This window comes from Herpailurus yagouaroundi, unplaced genomic scaffold (assembly GCF_014898765.1).
Source record: "Herpailurus yagouaroundi ecotype Mexico unplaced genomic scaffold, PumYag 188, whole genome shotgun sequence".
NCBI lineage: Eukaryota > Metazoa > Chordata > Mammalia > Carnivora > Felidae > Herpailurus > Herpailurus yagouaroundi.
The window spans coordinates 23808405-23820939 of NW_024412419.1; the positions used below are offsets into that span (position 1 = coordinate 23808405).

Consider the following 12535-nt stretch of genomic DNA (forward strand, 5'->3'; position numbering starts at 1 on the left):
CACAAACCCTCCAGTAACCCTCTGTTCTCCATATTTAAGAATCTCTTATGTTTTCTCCCCTCCCTGGTTTTATATTATTTTTGTTTCCCTTCCCTTATGTTCATCTGTTTTGTCTCTTAAAGTCCTCATATGAGTGAAGTCATGTGATTTTTGTCTTTCTGTGACTGACTAATTTCACTTAGCTTAATACCCTCCAGTTCCATCCACGGAGTTGCAAATGGCAAGATTTCATTCTGGCTATTGTTGATAGTGCTGCTATAAACATGGGGGTGCATGTGTCCCTTCGAAACAGCACACCTGTATCCCTTGGATAAATGCCTAGTAGTGCAATTGCTGGGTCATAGGGTAGTTCTAGTTTTAGTTTTTTGAAGAACCTCCATACTGTTTTCCAGAGTGGCTGCACCAGCTTGCATTCCCACAATCTGTATATTTTCTTTGGTGATTGTTCATTCTGGTCTTCTGCTCATTTATAAATTGTGTTCATTGTTTTCTTACTGTTGAGTTTTAAGAGTTCTTTGTATATTTTGAATGCTAGACCTTTATTAGAATGTGTTTTGCATATCTTTTCTCTAGTCTGTGGCTTGTCTTTTCATTGTCTTAACAGTCTACACCAGGGTAGAAGTTTTTAGTTTTAGTAAAGTCCAACTTAACATTTTTTTTCATGGATTATGCTTTTGGTGTTGTATGTGAAATGTCATTGTTAAACTCAAGTTCATCCTGATTTTCTCCTGTGTTATCTTTTTAGGAGTTTTATAGTTTTGTGTTTCCCATGTAGATCTATGATACATGGAGTTAGTTTTTGTGAAAGGTGTGAAGTCTGTCTGGATTCTTTTTTTTTTTTTTTTTTTTTGCATATTTTAGGACTGTTTGTTAAAAAGTCTATCCTTTCTCCATTGAATTGCCTCTGCTCTTTTGTCAAAGATCAGTTGACTGTGTGAGTCTATTTCTGGGCTCTCTCTTCTGTTCCACTGACCTGTTATCTTTCACTAATACCACGTTGTCTTAATTAATGTAGCTTTATAGTAATTCATCAAGTTTAGTAGTGTCAATCTTCATGGTCTTCTCCCATAACATTATGCTGGTTATATTTTGCCTTTTGCCTCTCCATATAAACTTTCCAATTAGTTGATATCCACAAAACAATTTGTTGGGATTTTGATTGGGATTGCATTAATTATATAGATCACATTGAGAAGAACTATCATCTTAACAATATTGAGTCTTCCTATCCATGAACATTGAATCCATTTATTTAGATCTTATTTGTTTTTTTATTAGAGTTTTATAATATTCCTCATATAGATTTTGTAAATGTTTTATTAGATTTATACCTAAATATTTCATTTTTTTGGTGTTAATGTAAATTGTATTGCTTTTTAAATAATTCTTTTTACATTATATCAGCTTTCTTTTGGTCAAATAATTGCTTTTCTATTAGTTGTCTTATAACTTTTCTACATCCTATGCTTTTGGAATACTTTCTAAATAGAATATGGTTGGATTTCACTTGTTAAAAAAATATGGTTTGACAATGTTTTCCTTTTAACCTGAGAGTTTCACCTAATTACATTTATTGTAAATACTCTTATATTTGGATTTATTTATGCTGTTTTCAATTTTTTCAATTTTTATACTTGTTTTTCTTTCTTGACTTTATTCTAGTTACATTTCTGTCCTTTTTTTTCATTCCATTCTGTACTTGAATGAAAGTTGTGAACATACTTCTTAGTAATTACTATAGGTGCTTTGACATACATACCTAGCAAAGTCTACAGTTAAGCATTATATGTACTCTTTCCCAAATGACAGAGAATCCTTAGAAACTGAGTTATTCATCTATTTGATTTCCCCCACAAATTTTGCATTATTATAATAGCTTTTTTAAAGTTTATTTATTTATTTTGAGAGAGAAAGAGAGCAAATGGGGGAGCGACAGAGAGTGGAGATGAGAATCCATGCTCAGTGTGGAGCCCTATGTGGGGTTCCATCTCCAAACTGTGAGATCATGGCCTGAGCCAAAATCAAGAGCCAGACGCTTAACCAACTGAGCTACCCAGGGACCCCTATTTATAATGGGTTTTTTAGTATAATTAATAGCCAATATTTAATTTGCTCATGTACTTACCAGTGTCATTAATCTTCAGAACTTTAACTTGGGATATTCCACTCCTACCACGTGTATATTTTTTTGAAATTTCTTTTAGAAAGTGTCTGTCTCTCATGTTTTTGTCTTTTCTAATAATAGTTTTATTGGGTAAAGTAAAAATTGGTGAAAATTTGAGTTTGAGAGATGTTTTCTCGTTGCACATTGACAGTATAATTTTACTATTTTCTATCTTCTGTCACTTTTTTTGTGAAGTCTGTGAGTCTATCTAATCTATACTGTTGTAGGTAATTTGTCTTTCTTTTTGATTGCTGTTAAAGATCTTCTCTGTTTCCTTTGTGTTGTATGGTTTCACTATGACGTGTCTAGAGGGAGATTTCTTTTCATCCTGTTTGCTATCATGGGTCTTCCTGGATCTGGGAATTACTATCTTTGATAAATTCTGTAGAACTCTTGTCTGCATACTTAAAAAATATTTCCTCCTTCTGCCTCTTTATTATCTCCTTTGGAAGCTCTGATGAGTAGTGTGGTAGACTTTCCCATGCCTCTTTCATATTTTTCACATTTTAGTCTCTCTGGACTGCATTCTAGACAACTTCAGCTCTGTCTTCATGTTTCCTGATTCTTTCTTCAACCATGTTTATTATGCTGTTTAATCCACCCACAAAGTTTTTAGTTACAAAATTTGCATTTCTTGTTTCCTTTTCACAACTGTTTTGTTGTCACTTATTTTTGCTTGTTATTTCCCCATGTTTTTTCTTTTATCTCTTTAAACATTTGAAATATTGTTATCTTTTATGTTAAGTAGTTTCATATCTGAAGTCTTCATGTGTCTGATTCTGCCATCTGTTTCTGTGAATCTAGCTTATGGTACTTTCTTTACTTGTGAGTTTTGTGATTTATTATTGTGAGATGCTTATTTTACTCAGAATTTAATGTACAGAAATTCTTTGAAGCCTGGGTTCATGCCTCCAGAGAAGATTGTGTGTTCTTCTGCCAGTTACTCCTGGAGGCACTGACAACCCGGGACTACTTTAATTTACAGTCCTTGCAGTTTTTCTTTTTATTACATAGATAAAATTTGGCTTATCACAGATTTTGAAGGGAGGAAATTTTGCTGCCTTCTGAGCATTAAGGTTGACACAAGTGTTTGTTTTATCTTTGTCAGAATGGTATTTCATTTTGTTTCTCGTTTAACCTTACACTGAGGGTGAGCTGGTTGGGATCCACGTTTTAACAGAGAGTCTAGCATTAGAATCCCCATCTTCTTAGGCCCTGGGCTTTATGCCCTTTCCCATCTCTGGTGCAGCCAGTAAGGCAGAAGCCAAAATTCTCTAGAAGTTAGTGGCAATCCTGTGGCACAAGGTGATAGATTGCTTTGGTGCTTGGTTACTTCTCATGTGCTCTCTGTTTGGTTGTTGGTCTCCCTGAAATTTGCCTTTGTATCAGCTCAATAATATATATATATTTTAAGTACAGTTGTTTAAAATTATACTCGCTTCAGTTGAGAGATTCATTCAGCACATCTGCTTGCCATAGCTTTCCAGAACTGGAAATGTTACATTTTTTTAAAAACATCTTTTTAAAAATGTACATTTCATGAAATCTTTTTTTTTTTTTAATAATTCTGTCATTGGGGATTCCAAGAATCGTAAACTCTTGAAATTTGTTCAGTATTTTATAAATGGAATATATTTAGTGATAGTGTTTTTAAACCATTTTATCCTTTATGTGATTTATCAAGATGATAAATATTTGAGTAAAAAGATTCAGCTTTATCATTATACAGTTTTATTTGGTTTTCAAGAAATTTTATAATAGAAACCTCCAAATGTAATGTCATGATCTTAACTTATTGATACAAATATGTATAGTTTGATGAGAAAGGTAAGATAAAAATTCATCAAAAAATCTAAACCACTGTTGTATTCTGTATGTACTTATTTTCTTTGCTTTCTGTTCCCGAAGAAATATTGGGTAGACTAGAACACCTGTAGAAGGAATGATAAAAGATAACTTTTAATGAGGACTGCAAGTTTGTGATTTATCTTTCCTCTTTGACCTTAACTTTGACATTTAGGTTTTAGGAGAAGTTTCAGTACGACTTCTGCTTCTTCCCAGAAAGAGATTAACAGAAGAAATGCTTTTGCCAAGTGAGTATTAAGAAGATTTAGAAAAACACTTTTCAAGATGAACATGACAGGATTCTGTGAAGAAAGAAAATAGATTTTGTATCTTTTACATTGCTCGGTAGAATTTTAGCACTTAGGAGAAAAGGTGTGAGTGTATTGAGGAGAGTCCTCCCTCCCACCCTCACAAGCTCAATTAAAAATGTCACTAGTGACTGAGAGTGGTATACTGCATTTATTTTCAGAGGGGTTTAGTACTGTTAATAAGACTTAGAGGAATTTATATTTTGTGTTATCATAGGGTGGATTGATTTTAAACTGTTTACTTAGAGACTTGAGTTAATATTTCTGGCAACACAGGAAAGAAATGTCAGGTCTTTCTGCATAAAGTGATCTTACTGCTATTTTAAAAAGTACTCCTACTTCCTCAAGTAGAGTATACTGCTCAAAATGGTTTTTTTTGTTTCTTTATAGAATCTTGTTTTCCTTTTTCATTTCTATTTATTTCCTTCAGACCCACTTTACTCTCCTGAATATTTTTCTGACACTTTTGAGAACTTTTTTTCTTTTAGAGGAATATAAGCCTCTTCTAGATTGAATGGGTTAAGGAGTTCTTTTTTTTTTTTTAATTCTTCCAATTAACCTAAAGACTAATGGCCGGGGCTGTGTATGTATTGGGGTAGGGTCGGGGTGGGGTGGGGAAAGGAAAATGGTCTGAGTGAGTAGAGAAGTGCGCAATCTGGCTTGGGTGTGGTGCTCTGGAAGCCACTAGAAGTGGAGCCCAGGCACTGGAATGTGGCAGTGAACTGAGCACCAAGCAGGCAGTTTATGTAATAATCTGGTGAGAAGTTACAGGGGGTGTCACAAGGATTGCAGATGTCACTTACCAAGCTTGATTGTCCCACGACACTGCTAGGTATTGTTTAGCAGAAGTGGCCAGGGTTTCTGTTTTTTTTCTTTCCATAAAACCTTCAGCAATTTTGAGAATGTTGAAATTGGTCTCCTCACTTGAGTAGCTCAGAGAGTTTAGGGCCGTGACTCTCTGTTCCAGTTTCTTGAAGACATCCAAGCCTTTTTAGGCAGAATGGAAGAAATACCAGGAAGAGGCCACCTGGATATAAAGGACTCTCGGGGGGGCGAGGACAGGGGGAGTGTCAGAGGCCATGTGCAGTGCTGGGGGTTGGAGAGCACAATGTCCAGGGAAGCGAGGGAAGGAGGAGAAATCTGAACCACGGGCTTATGCAGCAGGTATGGTTACACACCAGATAATGTCTGACATGAGGGGAGAACATTTGTACCTCTCTTTGTTTTCTATAAAAATAAAAAGAAATGGAGCTTTACTGATACTTTGTACAGATTGAGACTAGCGCCTGTTTAAAAAAAAAAGAGAAAGAAATACACTTTTATTAAGGGTATAAAATCAATTTTTAAAATAATTTATTTTTGCTTATAGAGTACATGACTAAAATATTTGGTGGTTGCTCTTCTAAGGAACAAAAGAAAAACTTTGGGTGTTGACAGGTACTAGGAGCCCCATCTCTGATCTTGGGGTAGGGGGAGATTAGAGCGATGGATGACCTTCTGTGGGCACAGAGTTGGTCGGGTGTTGTGTGTTATTAGGCTGGAAGCACGATGTATTCTGAAGACTGTGGGTTGAAAAATGAGTTTATTGAGATTCCTCATGCACTACCATTTTCTTGTTCATTCATATGGAAATAAATGATACTTCAGAAGAAACCTGGAAGATGTAGAGGTGATGAACATTCCTGGGGAGGAAACATGAAGGATTTGGGCAAAGGACATGCCTGCCCCACATGAGAGAGGAAGTGAGGAAAGGGAACAGGATCTGTTTTTCTGTGTCGTTTATTGAGTGACAGTAATGAATGCATTTCATTCAGAGGACAGAGTGATGGAGAGAGGGTCGAAGCAATTCTTCTGTCTTCAGAATTCTCTACCCCAAGAATGGGGGTAGAGGGAAAGGCGGCTTGGGATTTGAACCGGCACCACAGTGACCTGGTAGTCATGATGCGTCCAGCCTGCATCTGTCTCTCTTCTGTCACTCATTCCTGTCCTTGCCAGCTTCTTTCAGCCCCTCTCTGTGTTATCACAGCACGTCCTGTCTGTGGAATCCAGCCTATTGACACGGTTTATGCGGTCAGCTCACACGTGAATGTCTTTAGGCAGAACTCCCATAATCCAGTTTGCTGCGTGTTCCATTATTTCCATATCATCTGTTTGCATTTTCTGCCCGCCCCTTGAAGCTTCTCAGTTCTCAAACCCAGAATGAAGTCCACGTTCACTGGCACAGCATCTAAAGTCCTGCCAGCAGGCACAGCTCCTGTTTCTCCTGACTTCGTTCTCATGGCGACTTCCTCATAAGTGAGGCCTACGTGTCTCTTCCTCACTCAAGTATCTTCCCTGGCCCTTAAGGGAGGATAGAGTTCTTTCTCTTTTCTGCTCCTTCTGCACCATACACAGTCTTTATTGCAGTATTTATAACTATTTCCTGACTATTCACAAATCCTAGAACCCAAGCCCGGGCCTGTCATTTCATACGTGGTCAATTAATGTTTTTGAATGAGTAAACAGAGCTCTGAAATGTACTGTAATTCTAAGTTTTGCACTTCCCGGAGCTTTTAGAACTTTGACATAAGTTGAATCAAATCATTCTTCTTAGAATGTTTAGTCTTTATCCAAACCATGAATTTTTGGTTTAGATCTTGAATTGATGTATTCCTTCTTTCTTTTAAAACCTTTTTGATTAATGAAAGTTGACTGTACAACATTTGAAAAATTATAAAAAGCTAAGTGCAGATAAAGATCATCTAGAATTTTATCACCTAGATGAGATTATTACTCCCATTTGGTGTATAGTTTCCCAATTTTTTTTTCTAAAGCATGTATCTGAATTTTAAACAAAAATGGACAAATCATACTCTACATACCCTTTGAAAGCTTTTTCCTTAATAAATCCCCCATTCTTTAACAGATTTCCTTAGTGTGGCTTTTGTAAGGTCTTAAAGACTGTCCTGTGATATGGAAACATTTTTATGGCATACAAATTAATTTAAAAAATCAAAATTTAACTAATAGTAGATGCCAAACTTTATATACATCTATTTGTTTCCTCCCCTTACCACCCGTGTTTGTGTGTGTTCAGGTAAATATCCATTTTTATTTTCTTGTAGTTCTCTATTTTCTAATTTATGTATTTAGCTCCTTAATTTATTTGGAATTTATTTTAATATACAGTGAGTAGTAGGAATCATATCCTTTTTCCCCGAGATGACTTTTACAACACCCCTAGCTGAATGTTCATTCCTGTCCCACTGATGTGAAGTTTTCCTTTTTAATCACATAAGAAAAAAAATTATGTGTGTTTTTCTAAGGTTTCTTTTCTGTGTCATATAAAAAGTACATTCTTCTGCCAGAGCCACATTGTTTATATTATTGTAACTTTAGAATTTAACATGACAGCTCTGTAAATCTTTGCTGTGTTAGTTTTCAATTTTGTCTTAATTATCAGCACCCATTTGTGGTTGTAAGAGCCTGGCCTTGGTGCCTGGACCAACTTGCACGTGAGCCCCATCTCTCCTCTTCACCATCATTAATTAAGCAAATAGCTTGATTTTTTTGAGCCTCAGATTTCTCCTCCATTCGAAGGGAGATCATCTCTAGGTCAGTGGTTGGGTGAGGTTGGATGAGATCACGAATGGGAAGTGTCTGGCACGCAGTGGGCGCTCAGGAAGTGATAGTGTCATTTTTGTGTGGACTGTGGAGTGACTGTGTGTGGTTGCAGGCAGTGTCCCTCTGGGGGTGAATTTGGGGAGAATCAACACATACGTGTTTCTCTCCAGGAACAAAGCTCTTTCGTTTATCTTTTGTATGTTCTTCAGTAAAGGTTTATACTTTTTCTAACAGGCACTATGTATTCTTTGTTAATTTTATCATCGTTATTTGTGCAGTTGGCATGATAAAGAATACTTTTTCCACTGTGTTTTCTAATTAGGATTCTATCACATAGTGGCAAGTGTGGCCTGGGACAAGTCTTTGGACTTGAGTTTTCTTACCCGTAAAATCTGAGTGCCCTCCCTTTCTTACAGGGTGGTTAATGGGAGGAAATGAGACGTTGTGTGGATAGTATATTAGAAACCATAGACCGTGAAATACAACGGAGAATAGGTAGGACCCGGCCTCTGTTCACAGTCAGGCACTGTGCAGTTTTGGTAGCGGGTTCCGCGTGGTCTCTGCTGTGGGGGCGGGAGAAGGGTTTGCTTTGAAGGAGAGGTGGTAGCAGACTGAGCACGCAAGGCCCCGCTGGTGCTGGTTTCAGGAAAACCATTTGGAGAGGCCTCAGGTCACAGGGAACAAGACCTTAGTGGCATTTGCACTGTGAGTGAGTTTCCGGTCAGTTATTTGCCGGTGACAGAGAGGAAGCTCTGGGGCGGGACTGGCTGAAGGCCTGGCTAAGTTCCCTGTGTGGGTGCGCAGTAGTTTTGTTATCAGGGCAGCTCAAGGGCGGGTGCTGCGAGGCAGCACATTTTAAATCATGTTTTATGGAGAAAAGGAGAGGAGTCTTCCTCCCGGAAGCTAAGACCCTCCTTACTGTTAGTGGCAGGGAGGGTGGTAAACCCTTTGGTGTGACCGGAGTTCATTCATAGAAGATATATATACATTTATTTTATAAAGTTATAGAATAGCAGTTTTTAAACATTGTTTTCAGGTAAATAAATGTTTAAAAAGTGAATAAAAGGTCATTTTAATTTACTACAGTGCTAATGTTTAGGTTGTTTTTTTTTTTTTTTTGGCTTTGATAATTGATAGCAGTTAAATAGGTTATAAATGTATTTTTTCTAGTTGCTATTTTATAGAAAGTATATATGTGTGTGTATGTATATTTAGAAATTGCTAGTGAAATCTTTTTTTATTAAATATTTTTTAATGTTTATTTATTTTTGAGAGAGTGAGCGAGGGAGGGGCAGAGAGAGAGGGAGACAGAATCTGAAGCAGGCTCCAGGCTCTGAGCTGTCAGCACAGAGCAGAGCCTGATGTGGGGCTCAAACTCACAAACTGTGAGATCATGACCTGAGCCGAAGTTGGATGTTAACCGACTGAGCCACCCAGGAGCCCCGCCTAGTGAAATCTTCAATTCAGTTTAGGGTGGTGTTAAAATAGCCAAGAGAAAACCATTTTAACTGTTGAACAAAAGTATATCCTCATATTGCTACTTAGAATAAAAGCAGCTTGTGAATGGATTGGGACCCTGGGGCGGGAAGGAACTTGACAGCGTGAGGCCGAGTGCGCGCACCGCTTGCCTACTGACGCTCTCCCCTGCTCTCCCCTTTGCGCAGATGGAAACCCGCGCTGCGCCGCAGCTGGAGCGGGGCCCCCACCACGGGCGGCGTTGAAGGGAGCGTGAAGCTGCACGAGGGCTCCCAGGTCCTCCTCACAAGCTCCAATGAGATGGGGACCGTTAGGTACGTGGGCCCCACGGAGTTTGCATCAGGGATCTGGCTGGGACTGGAGCTTCGAAGCGCCAAGGGGAAGAATGACGGAGCGGTGGGAGACAAGCGCTATTTCACCTGTAAGCCGAACCACGGAGTCTTAGTTAGGCCGAGCAGAGTAACCTATCGGGGAATAAACGGGTCAAAGCTTGTGGATGAGAGCTGTTGAAGTATTAAATACTAAATACTAATACTGCTGAAGTATTAAATGAGCTCACGTACGTACATAGGATAAAGAGTCCACAGCAAATGGTTCAGTTATCTAGCCATTGTTCTAGATTTGGAAGTAGAGCTATCTTCCTAGGAACCATTCTAACAATTCGGAGAGACCCCTTTAAAAAGCTGTCTGAGCCGTGGGCATCACGATTCATTTAAAACAAGTTCAAAATAAGCATTTTTAGAAGCTTTTGAAACTTTAGACCCAAGAACATTCTGAGACTTCGGGAAAAAATGGGTGCCGTTAGGTAACCGACTGACGGTGTTTACTCTTTGGCTTTTGCACATAATCCCGGATTTTCCATATGCCATAGTTGTGAGGGTTTTCACAGGCTTTGGTTAACATTTGACATTCACCTGGCCTTTCTCTGTCAAGTGTTTTTGGAGATTTCCTTTCCGTACTAAGAAGGACAATGAGAGAATAGTAGCTCTGTGATTAGTGTAGTTTTCCTATTCTTTGTTGAACTGATTTGCCCTTCCAGGGAGGCCACATCCAGAGATCTGCTAGAGCCCTGGAGGTGGTGGGCCTCTCAGCCTTTGCCAGATACAGAGATCTTCTTTCCTCACCCAGGGTCTCTAACCGGCTGATGAACAGGGGGTCTCCTTTCCTACCTTTCCTCTATACAAAGCGTGTAATCACAGATCTTTCTTATGTATTGGCAACTGCCTCATCTGGATGAACTACAAAAAACCCATCATTAGATCTATGAATTCAAGTCGCAATTGGAATTTTTTGCACATACTTGTCTAATTCCTTATTGGACATGTCTATAATAAAACACACGAAGCACTTTTAAAACGTAATGCACTTTCATCTTTGTGGAGAATTTGCCATTATTCTTTCCCGGGATATGAAAAAACATTTAGAAAAAATTATATTTAAGAGAAGAGAGTAAATTAAGATGTGTTATGAAGCATATAATAGTTATTCATTTAAATGTTTATGATTTCTTGATGTTTTTTGGTTCTGTTCATAAAACTGGTGTTGTGTTTGCTATCACTGCTGTTTTTATATTTTCAGTCATTGCAGAATTCAGCCTATTACAAAACTACAGCCCTGTATCAGGTTTTTGTATTTCTTTTTGAGCACATGTTAACAAACTAGCCTTCAAAATAGAGTGATGTAATGGAAAACGTTTGTGTTGTGGATATGTATTGACGTTTATGTCCTATGTGTATAAAGATTTATCTTTTATTGTAGATATTTAGACTTTAAACTACACAGAAATATTGGAACAGTTTATAAGATTAAAAGTATTCTTTAGAATGGAACTCGCTTTGTGCTTAGAAATAATACGTTGAACTATTTTGCAATATACTATTTAAAAGCTAAATTCTGTTGCTTTGCTGCCTTTTTAAAAGTGTGGTATTTCAAATATTGCCAGAGCTATTTTCCTGATATACATTTGCAAAGTATGGCTGCTTTATAATCAAGGAATATTTTTATTGATTAAAGAAAATGCCTGTATTGCAATTCAGAAGTAAACTTATTTTATTATACAGCTTATTTCTTTAAAACTCTATTTATACCTTAATATGAAAATCATGACTACTCTGAACTTGGGTGTCCATAATTCTTCCTGTTAAATATGAAACACCCTAAGTTAGAAACAGTAATGCCAACACTAAGGTCAGGGAAACGGTTGTTCTCATATTTAGATTAGGATTATTAAATCCATATACTGTGTATGTTTACATATACTATACACACAGATTAGGTGTTTTCATTTGTGTTTTGCTGATTCACTGTCATTCACAGTTCACTTCTTGAGCATTAATAAAAAGGGAAGCTGTTTTGGTTTTGGAATGTTATCTTGTCATTTACCCGACCCGCACAGCCCCTTCTCTTGGTGATTCAGAGCACATGGGTTCATCCTTCGCTTGTTTTCGTACCACTGTGACTTGGATTTGTCCCATCCTTCTAGTGTCTTCAAAAGTATCATGCTTTTGGGGCACCTGGGTGGCTCAGGCACTTGAGCATGTGACTTCGGTTCAGGTCATGATCTCATGGCTTGTGGGTTCTAGCCTGCGTCGGGCCCTGTGCAGACAGCTCAGAGCCTGGAGCCTGCTTCCATTCTGTGTCTCCCTCTCTCTCTGCCCCTCTCCCGCTCACACTCTGTCTCTGTCTCTCTCTCTCAAAATAAACACAATAAAAAAAAATTTTTTTTAAAGTATCATGCTTTCTACTAAGCAAGTAAAGTTGTGTTTTTATCCACCCTCCTGCTGTATCGTTTTGAAGGACAGAGAGCCATTTAAAAGAGGAAAGGGGTTTCTACAGTTTTCTAAAATTGCTTAACTTTCTTTTGTACCGGTGGGATTTCATTTGTTTATTTAGGGTAGGATAGAATATTTTGAACTTAGATTTAAAAAACATATAAATAATTACCTACATTCTTCTAAAAAACTTTATTTTTCATTTTAGGGTAATTTGGTGGGAATAGTTTTTAAGTGCTTAAAAGTGTTCGGATGCAGACGTTTGCGGACTCTGAACTTGGAGACGTGGCAGTCTTGTTCTGAGTGCCTTGTGCCCTCCTCTCCAAAACTGCATATGCCCCTCTTGTGTTTTATTTTTCTCCTCAGCA

General features: G+C 37.8%; 1 protein-coding gene across 3 annotated transcripts in view; it reads left to right on the forward strand.

Moving 5' to 3' along the window:
* CLIP4 (CAP-Gly domain containing linker protein family member 4) overlaps positions 1-11760 on the forward strand; it is an 86310-nt gene extending 74550 nt beyond the window's left edge. For all 3 annotated transcript variants that reach the window (XM_040496412.1, XM_040496413.1, XM_040496414.1), the window contains 2 exons: positions 4185-4257; positions 9585-11760. In XM_040496412.1, the coding sequence (XP_040352346.1) occupies positions 4185-4257; positions 9585-9906 (395 nt within the window). In that variant the 3' untranslated portion in view covers positions 9907-11760. The remainder of the gene's footprint in view (positions 1-4184; positions 4258-9584) is intronic.
* The last annotated feature ends 775 nt before the right edge of the window (positions 11761-12535 follow it).